Source organism: Astyanax mexicanus, chromosome 25, assembly GCF_023375975.1.
Source record: "Astyanax mexicanus isolate ESR-SI-001 chromosome 25, AstMex3_surface, whole genome shotgun sequence".
Taxonomy (NCBI): Eukaryota; Metazoa; Chordata; class Actinopteri; order Characiformes; family Acestrorhamphidae; genus Astyanax; species Astyanax mexicanus.
In genome coordinates, this window is record NC_064432.1 from 26116901 (window position 1) to 26139415 (window position 22515).

The 22515-nt window shown below is 37.4% G+C and overlaps 2 protein-coding genes across 11 annotated transcripts in view; both read right to left on the minus strand.

The window, feature by feature from the left end:
- Nucleotides 1–8125, minus strand: part of vit (vitrin) — a 42408-nt gene extending 34283 nt beyond the window's left edge. For all 10 annotated transcript variants that reach the window (XM_049472131.1, XM_049472128.1, XM_049472133.1 and 7 more), the window contains exon 1: nt 7974–8125. The gene's annotated coding sequence lies outside the window, so the exon portion shown is untranslated. The remainder of the gene's footprint in view (nt 1–7973) is intronic.
- A 1869-nt stretch (nt 8126–9994) lies between these two features.
- Nucleotides 9995–20712, minus strand: LOC103040568 (opsin-5-like). The gene is made up of 6 exons (XM_022681582.2): nt 20430–20712; nt 19291–19496; nt 14611–14710; nt 12145–12249; nt 11078–11301; nt 9995–10550 (listed from the first exon to the last, which is right to left on the minus strand). The coding sequence occupies exons 1-6, from the start codon at nt 20572–20574 to the stop codon at nt 10104–10106; spliced, it is 1227 nt and encodes a 408-aa protein (XP_022537303.1). The 5' UTR covers nt 20575–20712; the 3' UTR covers nt 9995–10103.
- Nucleotides 20713–22515: the final 1803 nt, after the last annotated feature.

The following is a 22515-nucleotide window of genomic DNA, read 5'->3' on the forward strand; positions in this document are numbered from 1 at the left end:
ATTCCTCTAGGTGGTGGTTGTTTCTGGTTGAGAGTATGCTGTGCACAAGGTGGTTTAGAAGTTAGCATATTTGCATTCCCTCTCAGCACTGGGATCTTGGGTTCTAGTCCCTATCTGTGTGTCGTTTCCATGTTCTATCCATTTTTATGTGAATTTCCTACTCTAAATTGGCACTCTGTTCCATATGCAATCCTCCTGATGTTTGGTGGATGTTTCCGGTTGAGAATACGCTGTGCGTGATTGGCTTCTGGATTGAGTTCTAGTTTGTTTTAGGTTTTAGGAGTTAAGGTGTCCAGGAAGACTATATAGAAGTGTAACATCATCCTCAAACTATACTAGAAGCAAGAAAAACACTAAAATGTGCTGGACAGTGGGCGTCCAGTGCTGAAGAGAACCCAAAGTTGATATTTTAAGTTCTGTTTTGGCCATAAAATTAATTTAACACTTTATCCAAACCCAAACGAAGTCTACACGAGGAACGTGAACCCCTGAGAAACGAACTCACAGAGCGTGAACGTTCATCCACTAATCTCCACCCATTTCCTGGGCCACCTAGCGATATTCCCGGGTCAGCGAGTAGCAACAGCTCTCGGGCAGAGTGGGATTATCACGCCGATAATCTCCTGAAATATTACCACTCCAATACCTTCAAACACCACAGCGCATTCCTCGCTTAATTAGCGACTAAAAGACAAACACTCGCGCTGCGTCGAAACGCCGAGCCGAACGCCGCTAACCAAACACCACACAGGATATGAGGCCAGACGGCTCACGTGGATCACGTTTCCCAGCGTCAGACTGGATGATGGATGGGTGGATGGATGTTTTGGAATGTTGGAATGTTCAGTTCTTATGAATATGGCTGTTCTGATGGTGGGAAAAGCCTCAATTGAGTTGAGCCTCAATTAGCACCAAGCTGCCAAATCATTAAAACACAACTAATACGTAGCCTCAAATATGGCTGTTTTTATTGAATCAGGGTCGCTCTAAACTCTCTAAGACTCGCCTCACAATTAGATTTACTAAATTTACTGGTTTATTTCTCCACATAGTGGTGCTATAATTAAATGAAAAGATGTCCAGAAGTGGTGTCATTTAAACTGGGATAAACCGTCACACAGTGGAAAAACTGTACATTGTACATTCCAGATCTTTGTTGGAATAAATGGCAGACTTTGTCTGAGGGAGGGATCTGTACCTACTGTCTGTGACGAGTCAGCAGATATCTATCTATCTATATATTTATCACAATTAAGCATAAACAAGCTTGTTTGTGATTTGCTATTTAACACAAGCTAACGTTAACGTTTGGTAAACGCTCAATGAAAAAGAGGGGTGTGGCCAGTAACAGCTCATTTGTATAAATGTGTCAGAGCCCTTAAATGGCTTGTTCTGAAATAGATTCTTTATGTGAGAAGGATTTTGTGTAAAGAACGTCATGAGCATGTTTTGTGTAGAACATAGACCTATTCTAACTTGTGTAAAACAGGTATAATGTCTTTCATTTAATAAATGAAATGAATTTGAGCAGATAAAACATGAAATATCTTGGATTTCTACTCTACTTTAATCTCTTTAATCTGTTCCTCCAGCCAGTTGCTTCCATCCAGGGTTTCGTTTCGTGACAATAAGCTATAAACACGTTTCCACATAAAAGCACTTAATTAAACTAAATACAAAGAAACCCAATAAGCAGATTCCCCAAACCAGTGAATCCATCACGCCTACACCCTCCTCCAAAGCGGCCAATCAGTGGTCAGCCTCGGTGGCTACCAACCGCCGGCACCTGGTTATCATTTCCCACTCGCTGGGTTGAAATCAGCGCCGCTATATATACACTTCCAGATTCCTGCAGAGCGGAGTTTGTGAAGTCGAGCCAGATCTTCCCTGTGAGCAGCAGAGTCGTGTTTTCACTGCTATTGATTTCCTATCTACAGCCTGTCGTCTCCAGTGTGGACGTTGGCCCTGATTACTGATTTCCTGACAGCTGTAAAGGATTGAAAATTCAGAAATTATTGTATAAACTGTGATTAAATCCAGATAACCCCACTTAACCCCTCCAATACTTTTAATCAGGCTGTTTTAACTTCTTAACCCCAGTTTTACTCTAGCGATAATATATATCCCATACAGATACCACAGCAACCCATACAGATACCACAGTAACTCATACAGATACCACAGTAATCCATATAGATACCACAGCAACCCATACAGATACCACAGTAACTCATACAGATACCACAGTAACCCATACAGATACCACAGTAACCCATACAGATACCACAGTAACTCATACAGATACCACAGCAACCCATACAGATACCACAGTAACTCATACAGATACCACAGTAATCCATATAGATACCACAGCAACCCATACAGATACCACAGTAACTCATACAGATACCACAGTAACCCATACAGATACCACAGTAACCCATACAGATACCACAGTAACTCATACAGATACCACAGTAACACATACAGATACCACAGTAACCCATACAGATACTACAGTAACTCATACAGATACCACAGTAACCCCTACAGATACTATAGTAACCCATACAGATACCACAGTAACTCATACAGATACCACAGTAACCCATACAGATACCACAGTAACCCATACAGATACTACAGTAACTCATACAGATACCACAGTAACCCCTACAGATACCACAGTAACCCATACAGATACCACAGTAACCCATACAGATACCACAGTAACCCATACAGATACCACAGTAACTCATACAGATACCACAGTAACCCATACAGATACCACAGTAACCCATACAGATACCACAGTAACTCATACAGATACCACAGTAACCCATACAGATACCACAGTAACCCATACAGATACCACAGCAACCCATACAGATACCACAGTAACCCATACAGATACCACAGTAACCCATACAGATACCACAGTAACCCATACAGATACCACAGTAACTCATACAGATACCACAGTAACCCATACAGATACCACAGTAACTCATACAGATACCACAGTAACCCATACAAACCCATACAGATACCACAGTAACCCATACAGATACCACAGTAACCCATACAGACACTACCCAATTTCTATTTTGAATTTTGCCTCAAATGCACAGAGAATTGAACTGAAATTAACTGAATATTTCATTGCATTTTCACAAATGTAATATTCTGAATAAACGATAAACTATATAAGATTCTCTGTTCATATGTTGGATGTTTTTACAGAGAGTGTGTGTAGAGTTGGGTTTTTCCAGCTGGGATTAGTTCATTCTATACTATTATATAATGAAGCAGGAGTGCGCTACAAAAGCTAAAATTATTCTAATCTAATGACCACTACTCATCACTCCCATACTAGATTCAGCGCAGGTCCAGCTCAATCAGGGTCAGGAGATAAAGCTGAAGATTACATGTGATTAAACTCTAAAGCAGTAATAGAAAAAAGCAGCAGTAATCTTCAGTAATTACTGATTGAGCACATGTTGTACTGTACAGGTTATGACCCTGTGGAAGGTACGTTGTGATGCTCATTTCTATCTAACACCTCGCCAACAGTCTAGCTTCTGAATATATCTACACTGATGGGCGTGGTGTTCTGGAAATGAGGTGTGTTCAGGTACATTTCTGGAGTTTTATCTTGTTTATCTTGGTAACAGAAAACACAGGAGCTCCACTGACTGAATACAACCTAGACAGACGCTAACAGTCAGACGTTCATCGCTATCTCGTTAACACAGGCGCTGTGCCGAGCAGAGCGTACGCCCCCACTTATTACACACACATGAACACACAGCAGCACAAACCCAACTTTTACATCAACAATAAACAGAATAGTAAATAAAATAACATTGCTGTTCCCGTAAATGAGCTGCTGGAGCTCCTTCACAGCGTCAACCAGCAGCTCAGTTTCCTCTGCTGAGAAGAGTTTGTCGGACACGTCCAGGTAACTGCACTGTTACAATAGCAATAGCAACTCTTAAAGAAAATGATGAGCAAGAGACACTCTGATTGGTTTATTTCACGTTATGCCCAAAATAAAAATAAAAACACACTCATGATTAATTAAGAGAATTAGTACATAACATTTGCATTTCAACATTTGTGTTTCAAGCTGTGCAAGGTGTACTTTTCCCGTCGTTATGATAGCAAAGACACACTGACATGCTCTAAATCAAACTGCACAGTGCACAGATAACGTTTTGCCTAAAGATCGCTAAAGTAGGTCCCACTATTCTATAGTAGTGACTCTAAATCTCAAGCAGTGACTATAAATTCTTATCTGAAAGTAATCTCAGAAAAAGACTAGAAATTTCAAAGTAATAATCTTACAAAAGGAGTGGGAATATTGAACAGTTCATGAACAGTTAAAATCGTAAATTGGATTCTGAAAAAAAGTTCATTTAAATATCAATGAATGACTCTAAAACTAAAAGTAATTACTAAGAATCCGTAGAAATGACTTTAAAATTGGATTTTGATTGTTGATGGGTTTAGAAATACATGTGCAATAGTTAAAGGTGTGTTTTATGCACAGATTCTTCCTGGTGATGTTGCTGTTGTTAGATCCAGAGTTTCTCATTCTGCGCTGTTTATTTACAGTGAAACTCTACATTCACTTCTCTTTTATTTAGCAGAATCCTTTTTTATTATCTTCTGGAACATCTTCAAACAGAAACCAAGATCTTCATCCACTAAACAACATCTCAGATCTCCTACAGTTATAAAAACAAGCTCCCACACCCAGTATCCATACAGTAAACACTTTCCTACACCAGTAAACCCAGCTAAACTACAGGGAACAGCAAGACGGTCATGACCTATAATCTCTAGAATCTCAAAGTTACTTCTAAGAATCTCAAAAATTACTAGAAATCTCTAGGAATGACTTCTTGGAATATTTAAAAATGACCTAGAAATCCAAAAAAATGACTTAAATGTATTTAATTGCTTGGACAAATATCTGGAATCCTGTATAGCTCAACTTTTGGCCTGGAACCTTAAGAAATGCCTTTGAATTACTTGAATTATATGTAAATGACCTAAAATGCCTAGAAAAGACTTAAAATTTCAAATTACTGACTTGAAATATCAACATTATGAAAACATTATGGAATTCTGACTTAGAAGTAATGAATTGTAATTCTAAAAAATGATTTAAAATCTTAACAGTGACCTGAGATTGCCAACGTTTGAATTAATTTTTTTTAGAAATGTATTAAAAATCTCACAATCATGACAATCATACACAATGACTTGAATTACTTGAATTACCTGAAATCTGTGGAAATTAACTAGAACGGATGTAGAATGCCTAGAAAATACTTGAAATATCAACATTATGACTTGGAATCTTAAGAAATTACTTAGAATCTCAAAGTAATGAATTGTATTCTTAAAAAATATATATTTAAAATCTCAACAGTGACCTGAAATTACGAAGTTTTAACTCAGAATTACAAATGAATTGCTTGGAATTGCAATGTAAAGACTTGGAATCTTAAAAAAAGGACTTGGAATCTTTAGAAATTGCTTTTAAATCTCACATTCATGACCTGGAAACCCCTTCCTACAGCGGTAAAGCTCAGAAGGAGGACATGTCTCTGCATCTCCAGCTCTGTATTTATATATCTCAGTCTGACAGACCCTCACACTGCTCTCCAGCTTCACTCCCGAACCTTCAGCCAGTACAAGTTCCATCAGGTCCAGCTTCAGATCCAGCTGAACAAGACGTTACCACCTGAAACTGATCCAGACTGAGAAAAAACCCTACAGGAACCATGTAGTAACTTAAAACACAGCACCTTAGAAATAATGAATCAATGACTTCACCTTTCAAAAAAACAAGAAAATATCTAAACATAACATGAATCCACCCCAAAATAATCAAAGAACATCTCAGAATAATGACTAAAGGGCTAGTTTCTGAAAATAGTGACCCAGTGTCTTAAAATAAATCTTAAAACAAGGACATGCTATCTCGTAATTATGTCAAAATTTACAAAGTATGTCAAAATAATGACATATTGAGAGAATGCCTCAGAAAAAATGGTTTAGTACCTTAAAATTATGACAAAGCCTTTATAAATAACTAGGAAGTACCTCAAAACAACTAGAAAGAGCCTAAAAATAACAAGAAAATATCTCAAAACAGTGACTTATAGTATATCAGATAATGAGAAAATACAGTATCTTAAAATAATGAGAAAGCTTTTAAGCAACTAGAAAGAAGCTTAAAACACCTAAAAATTATGAGAAAGTTTCTCAAAACAATGACGCCTGTCTCAAATATTGTGAAACCTTTAAATAAAAAAATAACTAGAAAGTACTTCAAAACACCTCAAAACAACTACAAAGTACCCCAAACATCTCAAAATAACTAGAAAGCACCTCAAAATACCTTTAAAAACTAGAACGTATCTCAGAAAAATATCTCTGTATCCCACATTTTGAGGAAACGCCTTAAAATTACTGAATAGTATCTTAAAATAATGACAAATCCTTTATAAATTACTAGAATGTGCCTTAAATAATTACAAACAATTAGAAAGTACCTCAAAACACCTCAAAATAACAAGAAACAATGTCTCTGTATCTCACATACTGAGAAAGCACCTTACAATTATGGCATAGTATCTTAAAATAAACATTCAAACACATCAAAACACCTAAAAACAATCATAAGGTACCTTAAAACATCTCAAAATAACTAGAAAGTACCTCAAAACAATTATAAAATACATCTAAACACTTCAAAACACCTCAAAATTACTAGAAAGTACCTCAAGATCTCAGAATTATGGCATTGTATCTTAAAATACTAACATTATAAATAACTAGAAAGTACCTTAAAAAACACCTCAAAATAATTAGAAAGTACCTAAAAACAACCAAAAATTAACTCAAAACACCTCAGAATGTATCTCAGAACACCTAAAAAAAACAACTAGAAAGTATCTCAAAACAATGTCTCAGTATCTCACATATTGAAAAAAATAGTAAACAGTAACCCTTATAAATTACTGTAAATCACCTTTTAAACAACTAGAAAGTACCTCAGAACACCTACAAACAACTATGCAGTATCTCTGAACAAAATTAATCTCAAAATTACTAGAAAGTACCCCAAAACACTTCAGAACAACTAGAAAGTAAAAATGTCTCAGTATCTCACATATTGAGAAAATGCCTAAGAATTATGGCACAGTGTCTTAAAATAATGACAAACCCTTTATAAATAACTAGAAAGTAACTAACAACATTATCTCAGTATCTTAATGACTTTGTATCTCAAAATAACAACTGTGTGACTGATTATAACGAGCAAAAATCCTGAATAAATGACTTAAAACGATAAATCATCTCAGGATAACCCGAATAATCATTTTATCATGCAGCTTCTCTGTAGCAGAATATAGTGTATGTGTTTATTATGTATTATTTTGTGTATATTCTGTTAGTATAATACAGTATAATAGTATAATTAGTGTTCTGCTGTAATTCAGCAGGAAAAATAAAAACTGCTTCAGGCCAGAGAGAGTCAAGTCTAAACTAGCAGCAGCAGCAGCTCACCTTTACCCACCTGTACTCTCACAAGCCCCGCCCACACGCCTCAGCACTGCCTCAACACTGGCTAGCTGGGGCAGAGTGTTGAATAAGGGGGCGGGCCGTGTGGCTGAATAGAGGTGGGATAAGGAAAGAGTGAGTCTGCAGAGATTTTAACTCACTAAAACACTCTTTACTGACTAAAATACAGCTTTAATAAATAATATAAATATTATTCTGGAGATTAAATTGATTTAATAAAGTGTAATAAATGTAAAATAATTAAAATAAGAGTGTATTTTGTACAGAAAAAGTGTGTAAATGTGGTGTAATAAGGTGTAAAATGAGTAGAAAAGAGGTTATTATAGGTTTTAATCAGTGTATCCAGCAGCAGGTGAAGCAGGTAATCCTACCGTCTCAGGTGAGGGGAGTCCAGGTGTGTCAGTTAAAGCTCCTCACAGGTAAACAGCTCCTGTAGGCATGACTGGAGATCCAGAGGAGCTGAGCTCATGTTCAGCACTGAGACTGAAGCTACACTGCAGTGTTCATTAGCCCGAGAGAGAGAGAGAGAGAGAGAGAGAGAGAGAGAGAGAGAGAGAAAGTGAGAGCTCAGGGAAAGTTTACTCCCTCCCTCTTTCCCTCCCTTCATCCCTCTTTCCCTCCCTCCTTCCCAGTCCCACCCTCAGCACAGGCAGAACTCACAGCCAACAGCTATAACAGCAGGGGTTCTGCTAAAACAACCCCAAACTTTTCACTTTTAGTCCAAAAAATGTAAAAAAAAAAAAATAAAGAAAACACTTTAAAATGTTGATACTCCTTCTTACACCCAAAAAGACACTTTAAAATATATATATATTTTTTTTTTACATTTTGGCACCAAAATAATACCCAACTATGAAGTGTTTCAGGTAATTTTACGTAATTTTATGTGCAACATGTGCTTTAACATTGTCTTTTTTAGAAATAAGTGTGGATGGAAAGATGAGCAATAGTTTACTACTGGTAAAACCCCAAACTTTTGACTTTTAGTTCAAAGCACCCAAAGAAATGTAACCCCCCCAAGATAGAAAAAAGTTACACCCAAAAAGACACTTAAAAATACTTGTTTTTTGACATTTTGGCACCAAAAAATACCCAACTACACAAAACTTTTAAATGTTTCAGGTAATTTTACATAATTTTATGTAAATGTGGTTTAGCATTGTGTTGTTGAAAAAAAATGTGGATGTGAAACTGGATGAGTAAAACCCCAAACTTTTGGCTTTTAGTCCAAAGCACCCAAAGCAACTGAAAATGTAAAAAAAAAAACTCTTTGAAATGTTGCCAAAAAGACACATAAAAATACTTATTATTTGACATTTCAGCTCTGAAATAATCCCAAACTATAAAGTGTTTCAGGTAAATTTAAGGACTTTTATAATGCAGCATTGTCTTGTTGAAAAAAAAGGGTGGTTTGATAGTTTCCTACTAGTAAAAACCCAAACTTTTGACTTTTAGTCCACTGCACTCACAAAAATTACCCAAGATATAAAAAAAAAAAAAAACACTTTGAAGCGTTGCAATTCCTTCTTACACCCCAAAAGAATAAAAATACTTATTTTTTGACATTTTGGCACCAAAATAATACCCAACTATACAAAACCTTGAAATGTTTCAGGTAATTTTACGTCATTTTATGTGCGTCATGGGTTTTGGATTGTCTTTTTTTAGAAATAAGTGTGTGAATGTAAAGCTGGGCGATAGTTTACTACTAGTAAAACCCCAGACTTTTGGTTTTTACTCCACCACACCCAAAGCATGTTGCTATTCGTTCTTACACCCAAAAAGACACTTAAAAATACTTTTTTTGACATTTTGGCACCAAAATAATACCAAACTATGAAGCATTTTAGGTAACTTTTTGTAATTCTTTTGCACAGCATGTGATTTAGCATTGTCTTGTTTGTGGATGTGAAGCTGAGCAATAGTTTACTACTAGTAAAACCCCAAAAAATGGACTTTTAGTCCAAAGCACCCAAAGCAATTAAACCAAAGATATTTTTAAAAATATCAGTTCAGCTCCTTTTTTTTTTTTTGGTTTGTTTAGCTTCTTGTTTAGCTTGATTAGCTGGCTTTTGATTGGACGTGAAGCTGAAAAAGCTCCCAGGAGCTTCAAAGAGTGTCATGTAGGTGTGTGCAAATGATGATAAAACAGCTTTTGTTTGAGATCTTCTCCTCCTCCGACATCTCCACGTCGAGAAGAGCCGTCAAAGGCCGTCTATCGCTCTCTAAACACGGCCTGAGGAGGCTGGAACTATCCAATCCCATCTCAGGATTACTGGTGGACTCTAGAGGGGGGGCGGGGATTAAATAAACCTGGAGCTTGAGCATTAGCATTAGCGTCTTGTTTAGAAATATCCAATTTTATGTAAAACAGACTTAAATCATTTGAGAATTTAAGGATAAACTCTTTTTAATAAATTAATAAGCAAATATCCCAACATTCATTCAAGTAATTCAAGTAACAAATATGGATTTATTCAAGTTTCTGAAATTGAATTCTTTCAGAGTTTGTCGCTCTCCATCTCCGGCAGCCCGGAGGATCTGCTCTGGGGTGGGATGGGGACGTGGAAGACCCCCCTGCTGGGTAAAGTAGGCGTATGTGTGGGGCTGTTCACCCCCGAGTCCCTGTCCTCCACCACCACCTCCAGCTTGGTGTGGTTCTCCTGCTCCGGCTGAGGATCAGCTGTGGGTTTGAGGGGTTTGAACTGCTGGAGATGGACCTCCTCCCGGGTGTGGGTGGAGCAGGGCGAGAGGGCGGAGACGTCCTTGCGGAACTTGGAGCTCATGGCGAGGTAGATGATGGGGTTGTAGAAGCAGGAGGACTTGGCCAGTAGCCGGGCGAACAGGCTGGTGGTGCTGGGCGTGGCTAAACCCCAGGCTGAGCGCATGGAGACCACGGCGTACGGAGACCAGGCCAGCGTGAAGACCGTACAGATCGCCATGGAGACCTAGAGATTAAGAGATTGAGAGATTGAGTTAGGGGGAAAAGTTTTACGAGTTTTTTTACAGTCTTTTCCTCGTGTGTTCTTTAAAGTATACAGGTGCGCCACTGACTGATTACAACAGTACAAACCCATCTTAGCCATGCAAGATCACAAATCCAGCTTTTAACTCAACAATAAACCGAATAAAGAATAAAATAACATTACTATTCTCTTAAATGAGGAGAGAAATCTTAACAGCGTGAACCAGCAGCTCAGTTTCCTCTGTTGAGATGCACAAAAGTGCTGTGCTGTTAAGATACGAACACGCCAAAGTCAGAGCTCACCCGGCTGTTACAGGGAATGACGACTGGCACATGTAATGCTAAGAGCAAGAGTTCCCTCTGTTGCACAGGATAAGTTTATCAGAGTTACCAGCCTCAAGTTAACATTTTAGTATTTAGGTTTGTTTAACACTTTTATGTTACTACATGATTCCTCATGTGTTCCTTTATGATTTTTGGAATATCACTGTGTTATAACTGAATTCTCACCCTGGTTACATCTCTCTCCACTTTCCTCTGTCTCTCAGAGAAGAAACCGTCGGCCGTCATGGCGTTCCTGCCCTTCACTGTGTGAAGAACTGAGCTGTAGGAGAACAGCATGAGCATCATGGGGATGATGAAGCAGGAGGTGAGGACGGAGATGATGAAGGACTTGTAGATGGTGGAGTAGTTGGCTTTGGTCCAGTCCACCTCACAGGTACTGTATCCACGGTCTGGAGAAGAGCCAGAGTTAACCGCTACACATTAGCTGGACTATAAGACTCATTATGAGACACTAGTAAGGAACAGTGTAAAGCTAAGATAAGCTAAGTAAACAAAACTGTAATTATTAAAAAATAACATTTTCTTTTAAAGTCAAAAGAATCTACAAAGATTTCTCTTCCGTTGATCTACAGTAAGCTTAGATTTCCAGATTTCCACTAAAGCTGGAGCATTAGCATTAGCATTAGCGGCTAACCTCATTTTCAATCAAGCCGAGCATTTACCAAACCAGGGATTGACATGACAAAGCAACTAAACTTGTTCATTTTAAAATAACAGTAAATAAAATATAAAATAGATAAAAATAAAAATAGAATTAAATTAATAATAATAAAAATTGGTTAATTGATAGGAAATTAAGATCAAAAGAAGATAAGGTTAATACAACAAAAAAAACTGTTAAAATTAAGCTGAAACATACTTTTACATAATACAATAAAAAACAAATAAATAAATGAACTAAAATAAAAAATATAATAATAATAAAATAATTGTAATAATAATAAAAGAAAATCCAAAAAAGTTAAAAAGCAATAGTACAAAATATAAAAAAAACAAGTAAAGAAATAAAACTGAAATAAAGAAGAAGAAAATAACTAAAATAAAATATAAAAGTTAAGAATAAATAAGTTATACTCACGTCTGAACGAAAGTGTGAAAGAGCTAACTAGCGCTAAGTGAGGTTAGCGGCTAATGCTAATGCTGCTCCAGCAGTGATAGCCCGGGGTTAGCAGCATGGTGATTTTATTACTGCTGTAGTTCACTATAGAACGTTCACACTTATTCACACTCACCTGTATAACTTCCCCACCCCAGCAGAGGAACCATAGACCAGAAGAGCGCCCCCGTCCAGATGCAGATGATGGAGATGGAGATGGTGTTCTTGTTTATACAGTACGCTGTGGAAATACATCAAAGGGCAGGTCAGTCATGTAACTTCTGGATGTGCAGCTTAATTGTCGTGTTGTGCATCTTCGCTACTGGTTTTAATGTGGAAAAAAAATTGCTGATTTTAAACAATTGTGAAAAAAGTTGCCATTTTATTTACTGTGAAGTGTGACGTCATGCTGGCTGAGAACTGCAATTCACTCATTCACATTGAAAGTCTTTATAGTCTATGGCCATAATTATAGTGTCATATATTATAGATATATATTTATTTATGACCAATTCCTACTCTAAACAAGCTTGTGTACAGTAAATTACTGTTATTATGCATACTACATATTACAGTTAGTTATTATAACAACCCTGCAATGTGATTGGCTGAGAGGCGTTCTATGAGTGCCGTTATCAGCCGGTAATGCCCTGTAACCTAAGCTCCCTATGTATTGATCCACCACATACAGGTAACCTAGCAACGATGCAGCAGCGCTTACAAACCAAACATCAACATTTTATAATGTGGGTTTAAGGTCTAGATTTTAAGACCTGGGCTTCAACCAATGGGAGATCATTGCTGAGGTACAGTACCACACTGAACTCAGTGTTATTATAGTATGCGCTTGAAAGACGGGGCCTGTGGGCGGAGCCTCCAACGCTGTAATTAGTTAAAACAGCGTGGAAAAGCTTAAAGTAGGGCATTCTTTATTCGTTATGAATGTCACTCTGTGGCCTTTCTGGAACAATACGGCCTTTTCTCAGAATAACAGTCTGAACACAGTTCACCCAGTCAGCAGAGGGACTGGAGACACTGGTGTAGCGCCTCTGTATACCAGTGTAGGAGGAGGAAATGGTCATTTGATGGTATCTTTGGTGCTTAATATCACGAGAAAATACCAAAACGTAATACATGAGAACTAGTGGTTTCACTCCAGTGAATCTCTATAGAGGAGAACACGCACTTAAAGTGAGTCCAACATGTAAAGTCGAGTAAAATCAAAGTTATAATATAAATGTTTGATCAGTTTTATACTAAAATATATGTACTTATGTTCTCATCACAGAACTATATCAAATGTTTTAGTACAGCAGACATCATTTTTATCGTTTTAAACTCCAGTTATAAACCTTTTAAACATGCTCTACCGCCAGTATCTTCAGCATCAGCTTGATAACTAACCAATCAGCTCACAGTAGCAATAATGCTGGTGTTTTACAGTGTAAAACCTGTTTTCTGTAGATAAACTGAAAAATACAGACAAGATTTATTTGCTTTTTTTGTCATATACATTATTCTACTTTCTAAAATTAAAGAAACACTTTTAATTTTAAAGTCTTTAGCTTTTAACTCCATTTACCTCATTCATGGAGGTGTCTACGACTACTCCACATAAACCTAAACCTGGATTCTAGTTTAAATGTTTGTTTCCACCTTAAAAGCTGAAGTTTTTTAAGTTTAAAACATCTTAAAAACACATTTTTAATGCTATGCCCCTATTGGTACCATTCTGGCCTGTTGGGAGTATTGGCTAAAAGTGCTGTATTCAGGAACTTCACACTCGTTATCATGTTTCACCACAACTCAAGTCCATTTCTCACCAAAAATCACTTGTTTTAATCCTGCTTCCGCCCACTCCCAGCAAAAATCACTTATTTTAGTCCCATTACTACCCACTCCCACCAAAAATGGCTTGTTTGAATCCTGTTACCACCTGTTCCCGCAAAAAAAAAAAAAACACTTGTTTTAATCCTGTTTCCACCCACTTCCGGCAAAAATCATTTATTTTAGTCCCATTACTACCCACTCCCACCAAAAATTGCTTGTTTTAGTCCCGTTAACCACCCACTCTTACCAAAAATCTGTTGGGAGCATTAGCTAAAAGGGCTATATTCAGGAACTTCACACTCATGATCATATTTCACTACACTGGAGTTAAATTCAATCTCCTTATGCATTTTAGAAAACTTAAGTTCAATTTCAGACCTGTAGAATCAAGAAATCGCTTAAATAGAATCTGTCTGACAACAGCAGATAAAAGATCTCAACAAAAAATAGCACACTATGCTCCAATCTGAAGAAATAAAAAAACAAATGATAAAAAAGGTCATTGACTCTTTATCTATCAGTCTGGAAAAGGTTATAAAGTCATTTCTAAAGCTTTGGGACTCCAGAGAACCACAGTGATTCACTATTATTCACTAATGGAGAAAAAATATGGAACACTGGTGAACCTTCCCAGGAGTGACCGGCCGACTAAACAAAGTTACTCCAAAAGGGCATGAAGAACTCATCCAGGAGGTCTGAAAAAAGGTTAGAATCTTAGTAAATCGTATTCTGGTACTGCAAACAGCCTAGTTCATTTATGTCCATCTCTTACCTTTATTAGCGTGGCATCCTTTGATGTATCTGGTGATGCTGATGATGGTAAGAGTGTTCATACTGGCCAAACCGAAGAGCAAGGTCATAAAACCATTCACCTAAACAGATAGAGAGAGAAATAATATAATGTTTATAAAGAAAACTGTTAATGATTGTATTGTGATTAATGTATTTTCGAGTCGTCAACTGCGCAATGTGCAGCTTGATTTAGGGGGCGAGTAAGTGTGTCTTTGCTATCGTAACGTCGGGAAAAGTACACCTTGCACAGATCAGTAAAATAGGACCCTAATGTTACTTTTTACAGCCTATAATTGGGTAAAATGGTGAGTTCTTGGCTGGTGTTTCGTCTCACAACACAACAATACATTCTTGGGGAAAATATGTTTTAATAATCACCAGTTTTCTGGTAAGTCTCTTAAATTATATGCATGAGGCATCCCAAGATGCATTGCATTGTTCAGGTTTACAACGGAACATTGTTACACAGTTATTTACCATACAAGTTATTGCAAATATACAGGAATCGGTTGCATTGTAGATTGTTGCCATGCCAAGGGGTTGCAAAGGTGTTGCCGTGGAGTCGTTAGGAGTATTCCAGTGGTTGCTAAGGTGTTCTAGATTGCAGTTCTTCCCTGAGGGTGTAGTCTGGTGTATCCTGACCCAGTGAACCCAGTAAACGGAGTGTTGAGTGTTCGCTTGTGAAATCGTGAGCGTCATGCACCATCTGGTTCCCTCCACAAACTGAACTTGACCCACCAACCTTCCTGGAGGGCAGTCAGCCAATCAGAGGGGAGTGGTTTAGCTGTTTAAAGCCTCTCACTTCTATGCTTAGCAACCACAAGCAGGACTGGTGCCATTTCTGTTCCAGGAAATTACATGCATAAATGTGCACACAAAGTAACTTTAAAATATATTTTATTATTAAGCATAGTGTCTTGTTCACTTACCTAATTGTAAAAGTAAGATATATAATTAAAAACACTGATAAAAACTAATTAGAACACTGAAAAAATAGCACTTGTTACCTGTTCCCCTCTCTAACTATAAACTTTACCATAAACTATATTTAATAAAATCCTTTAGAGATGTATATATTTTTAGCTAATTCTATGCTAAAACTTTCTCTCCTTCTCACTCTGTTTTTCATATTTCTTTCTTTCTTTCTTATTTTCTTTCTTTCTTTCTTTCTTTTTCTCTCTCTCCCATTTTTAATTTTTTTGCCTTTTTCCTTTCTTAACTTTTCTCTTTCTATCTTTTTCTTTCTGGTTTCCACACTTGTTCTTTATTTTCTTTCTTTCATTTTTCTTTCGTTTTTCTCTTCTCCATTTTTTCATTTTTTGCCTTTTTCATTTCATAACTTTTCTCTTTCTATCTTTTTCTCTCTGTTTTCCACACTTGTTCTTTTCTTTCATTCTTTCTTTCTTTTTTCTTTTTAATTTTTTGCTTTTTTCCTTTAAAATTTCACTTCCTCTCTTTTTCACTTTGTTTTTCACACTTGTTCTTTACTTTCTTTCTATCTTCCTTTTTTAATTTTTTGCTGGTTTTTAAACCTTTCTCTTTCTTTCTTTCTCACTGTGTTTCTTTCTTTTCCTTTTTTCTTTCTTTCTTTCTTTCTTTGTTTTTTTTTTTTTCATTTTTTGCATACTGGGCATGTCCTCTTAGTTTTAAGAGTTCAGAAATAATCAATATTTGGTGGAATAACCCTGGTGGTTTATAATCACAGTTTTTTCATGCATCTTGGCATCATGTTCTCCTCCACCAGTCTTACACACTGCTTTTGGATAACTTTATGCTGCTTTACTCCTGGTGCAAAAATTCAAGCAGTTCAGTTTGGTTCCTCTTGATTATATTCCAGAGGTTTTTAATTCAGTAAAATAAAAGAAACTCATCATTTTTAAGTGCTCTCTTATTTTTTCTAGAGCTGGTATGTGGTTATTTGTAAATGTTAATGCGTTATTTTAACTCCTCTAGTGAACATTGTGAGTGTTGGTGATGCACAGTACAGTCAGTGTTCCTGCAGCTACTTGCTGTTTTACAGGCCTGGAAGCACTTTTAAAAAAAGTCTCTTTCTCCAAAAATATGTAAAAATATGTGTAAAAACCTGTTATATAAACATCTCCCCGTCTCACAGCTGCAGGCTGAGAACAGCTGCTTTATAACAGCAAGCGCTGGATATTTACAACCATCCACTTACTGATCACTCAGTGTTTTAATATTTCATTTTTACCTACATAGAGAATTAATAGTTAAGACAGAGAATAATTTAATAACTTAAAAGTGTTAAACAGACCAAAATACTCTTTTCTGAGGCTGGTAACTCTGATTAACTTTTAAATCCAGACTGAAAACCTACAGGTTTGATCAGGTCTGCAGCTCAGCTTAAAACAACTGCAGCTCCGCCCACTTTTATCCTGTAACGGCATTTTTAAATCATGTTTTATTCATGCTTTATTCCTATTTTAGTTTTTATTTCCAATTATTTGTTATTCTTTTACATGTTTTTAATTTTACTTCTCTTTGTTTTATCAATCATTCTTTATTCTTATTTTTATAGTTTATTTCTATTTTCACTGTTATTTACATGTTTTTTTTATTTGACTTCTCTTCATGCTTTATTCTTATTTTAGTTTTTATTTCCATTTTTACTGTTATTCTTTTACATGTTTTTTTTTTTATTTGACTTCTCTGTGTATTTTCTAATTTGTAAAGCAACACCTTAGCAACTACCTAGCAACACCTAAGCAACCACCTAGCAACACCTTAGCTACTACCTAGTAAGACCTTACCAACCACCACAGACACCATAGCAACACCTAGCAACCCTTAGCAACACCCTAGCAACCAACACAGACACTAAATCAACACTTTAGCAACTGCTTAGCAGCACTCTGGCAGACACCACAGATGCCATAGCAACCACTTAGCAGCACCATAGCATACAAATGCAATGTGATTTTCTGGATTTTATTTTTGCTATTCTCTCACTGTTAAAACTAATCTACCCTTAAAATTATATATATATATATATAAGTTCATGTCTTTTATCTGTGGGAAAACTTACAAAATCAGCAAAGATCAAATAATTATTTCCTTCACTGAATTTTAACCCAAACCTTAACTCATAAAAACACATAAAGCTCTGCCTCCTAATCCTTTCCTCAGGTTTAAAAACTGAATCACAGAAAATTCCACTTCTAACAGTCTGGATAATTTTACTAAAAACCCTTAAAATATCAAATATATTGACCTGAAAGTCATCTGCTTACTCAGCTAAACACAACACAGTAATACCCCATTATACCTAATGAGCTGCTAATCGCCCTGCGGTTAGCGTAGCGTTAAACAACTGTGTGTGTGTGTGTGTGTGTGTGTTAGGTGCTTTAAAGGTTTTAGATGAATTGTGTTTGTATGCAGTAGTGGTGCTCTGGGGTCCCCAGAAAGGCAGTAATACTGTAATCTGATTAAAGATTAATCCAAATCCCAGATGGATATTCTTGTATTCGTCTAATTAAGTAAATTAGCTAAATTAGCTGAATTAGCTGAAGTTGCAGTTTACATTTGGTCTTTGACGGGTCAGTTTTAGCCAGTTTTAGACATTATAAAACATATAATGTCAATATAAAACTTCTAACATCTAATGGCATCATGAGAATAAGCAGAAACTGCTCATCAGCTGTTAAACATGGTGGTGGAGGTATCCTGAAACCTGCCACCAGTTGACCACCCTTCTTAGGATATAATCATTATTAGTGTTTCATGTGTGTTTACCTGAGAACATCATCGTATGTTTTGTTCTAAGACCATGATAAAGGTGTATCTTGTCCCTAAATCATGACATCCTTGTCATGTTTTGATATTCTGAGACCATTGTCTGATTGCATGATATGTCCTGAGACCATCATAATCATGCATGCTTGTTCTGAAATACCACCGTCCTGAGGACATCATCATGTTTTGTCCTAAAACCACCATCCTCATCAGGTGTTGTCCTGAGACCATAATCATCACCATGTATTGTCATAAAACCATTATCATCATTATCAGGTAGTGTTGTCCTGAGACCATTATCATCATTATCAGGTAGTGTTGTCCTGAGACCATTATCATAACCGTGTGTTGTCCTTGGACCATTATCATCATTATTCTTATGTGTTGTCCTGAGACCATTATCATCACCATGTATTGTCATAAAACCATAATCATCATTATCAGGTAGTGTTGTCCTGAGACCATTATCATCATTATCAGGTAGTGTTGTCCTGAGACCATTATAAGACCATTATCATCATTCTTATTGTGTTGTCCTGAGACCATTATCATCATTATCCTTATGTGTTATCCTGAGACCATTATCATTGTGTTGTCCTGAGACCATTATCATCACCATGTATTGTCCTGAGACTATTATCTTCATTATCAGTATGTGTTGTCCTGAGACCATTATCATAACCGTGTGTTGTCCTTGGACCATTATCATCATTATTCTTATGTGTTGTCCTGAGACCACTATCATCACCATGTATTGTCCTGAGACCATTATCATCACCATTATCATCATGGTCTCAGCACATGGGGACATGATGATAATGATGAAAGTCTCAGGATGACAAACATGATGATGATGATGATGATGATGTCCTGAGACCATCATCATACTAAACTGTGAGTCCTGTCTTACCTGGCAGGTCCAAATCCATTTAGTGACGTATCCATCATCTCTAAACACATTAAAGATCTCCACGATTCCTCTGGAGTATCCGAACACGGCTACGGCGGCGTCGGAGATGGCCAGGTTAAAGGTCAGGAGGTCTGTAGGCTGGAGGACGAGTCTCTGTCTGTACAGAACCAGGATCACGATACTGTTCCCGACCCAGGAGAGCAAACCTGAGAGGAGAAATCAGTTCATTTAGATTTATTCCGTTTTAATTAATGTGTTAATAATACCTGTAAAAGAGGTGTAAGTTTAATTTGCTTAAAATTGTAAATGGAGCCAGAAAAAAAAGTGTTAAAGAAGGTTTAAGGGTTTACTGCTAAGAATTAAGCCTATCCAGATTATAACTTCCCTTCTCTAAAGATTACTAGCCCAGAGGTCTTGCTATATAGCAGATGGGAGCAACTACTTGATTTATGAACTGCCGTCACCTCTAGAAATGTGACATGCTGCCTGATTTGTAGATCCTACTTCTTACTTGACGAGAGTAAATGCAACCAGATGATCCATGTTAGTCACATAAAATGGACTTTTAGTTTAGTAAAATATGATAAAGTGTCCAAAGCGCAAATGTTGTTAGCCCAAAGGTCATTAGCCCAAAGGTTACTAGCCCAAGGGTTATTAACCCAAAGAATTAAAAGACCACTAAGAGAGCACATAAAAATTATGAGGTTCTTTAATTTTACCAAATTTAAAACCTCTGGAATAAAATCAAGAGAAAGATGGATGATCACAAACCATCAAACCACCAAACTGAACTGCTTGAATTTTATCACCAGGAGTAAAGCAGCATAAAGTTATCCAAAAGCAGTGTGTAAGACTGGTGGAGGAGAACATGATGCCAAGATGCATGAAAAAAACTGTGATTAAAAACCAACCAGGGTTATTCCACCAAATATTGATTGATTTCTGAACTCCTAAAACTTTATAAATATGAACTTGTTTATATTTCTTTGCATTATTTGATGTCTGAAAGCTCCGCTTTTTTTCTCATTTTCTGCAATTAATAAATGCTCTAAATGACATTATTTTTATTTGGAATTTGGGAGAAATATTGTTTGTAGTTTATCTGCCGTTTTTACCATTCAGAAAGATCCACAGCCTACCTAAGAGCAGCAGATAGACTCCAACGCAGATCTCTGCCTGCTCAGAAAGAGGAGCTTCCTTCTCCACCAGGCTGAAGTTGTTGTTCCTCCATGGTATGATCTTCACCGGATGTTTCAGGGTCAGTCTGATGTCCATCGTCTCCATCAGGCATCTATCCTTTAATAAATCCCTTTATGAAGCTTCCTAAAGTCTGAAGCCTTGGCTCTGATGGATCTCCACGGCGTGATCTGTAAAAATCACAGCTTGCTTTGAAACTTCAGAGCCGAGGAACTCTTCACCCAGTGGGAACGTGCCGCCCTTAATCCCATTAGAGTCTTACTGAGGGAACAGATGGCTCCCCGGCACAGTTCTGATGAGGGAACGAGGTAAAGCAATTAATTAAGGTTACTTTAATGTAGATTAGTTTATAATCTGTAGGTCGGAATCGGTCAAATGTGTGATTTCTTGGTCTGTGGATTTCTTTGTAGGTTTTCTGGTCCAGAGAGCTGAAGCAGGACTTCATTACAGACTTTCAGTGGAGTATTCCAGCAGGACGATGCTCGTCCACATTCTCTATAATTCTGTCATCTCAACACTAAACCAAGGTCTTGCTATATAGAAAATGGGAGCAACTACTTGATTTATGAACTGCTGTCACCTCCAAAAAAGTGGCATGCTGATTGATATGTAGATCCCACTTCTTGACAAGAGTAGGTGCATCCAGATGATCCATGATAGTCACTTAATTAGTAGTGGTTTTAAAGTTTTGGCAATGTTTTACCCTCAATGTCCCCTTTTTGTTGAAACTTCTGAACATTTTTGAGATGTTTTGCGTTCGTAGAGTAGCAGATGGAGCTAATCTGTTAGCTCATCTCAAAGACGTACCTCTTCAACCTCCTTAACCTGGTCTGCATTAGGCATTAGACTCAGGACTCCATTTTTGTGGCTTCAACATGTCAACTTCAGGAACTGACTATTCACTTGCTGCCTAATATATACATCCCACAGTTCAACAGGAGCTAAAGGAAACAAATTGCCAATGCTGTTCAGTAATAACATTGCAATAAAGCACCTAATTCTAGGTGAAAGTACAGTATGATGGCCGAAATTAGAGAATATGAGATGGGAGTAACTACTTGATTTATGAACTGCTGTCGTAATCCATGTTAGTCATGTAGTTAACAGCGGTTTAAATGGTATGGTAATGCTTACTCTTAATATCCTCTTTCTGTAATAAACGAGTAACAATTGAGGGAATAAAAATTGGCTATATTACCAACAATTTTTGTGGCTTCAGCATGTCAAATTCAGGAACTGACTATTCACTTACTGCCTAATATATTCATCCCACCCACGCCTCAACAGGAGCCAATGGAAACAAATTGTCAATGATAGTCGCTAATAACATTGCAATCTATCAATTCCTTTCTTCTAGGTGAAAGTACAGTATATGGTCAAGATTAGAGAATAGGAGATGGGAGCAGCTACTTGATTTATGAACTGCTGTCGTAATCAGTGTTTACCCTTAATATCCTCTTTCTGTAGAAAACGGGGAACAATTGAGGGATAAAAACGGCTATACGACCAACGATTTGAGACCTTTTGCTTTGGTAGAATCACAGATGGAGCTAATCTCTGAGCTCATCTCATGGAGGAACCTCCTCCACCTTCTTAACCTGGTCTTGATTAGCGTTCTTCTCCCTAGCTATGCCTCGTAGCCTCTCCCCTCTCAGGACTCAGGACTCTGGATGACTGTATAACTCTGTGAACCACCGTCTCCTCCCACCGAGCCCCACCGGGGGGTAACCCGAGTCCAGCAGCAGGGCTGGAGTTCACAGTGTGGACCTTGTTCCAGCGAGGCTTCAGGCTCCTCCGGCTCCTCCGGCTCTCCGTACCGTTTCCTCTACTCGTTATCAACCCTTCTTTTCCCTCCTCTGAGAGAGAGGGAGCTCTGTGGGCTGAGGGGTGAAGTCTCACTGAAGAGAGAGGCCTCCAAGGAGCTCCGCAGACCAGGGTTTGCTCTGGTTTCTGCTGGGGTTTCAGTAGCTGAAGCGTTTTTTTACGGTTTGCGTTGCGTTGGCGAACAGTGTGGCGTAATCACTGAGA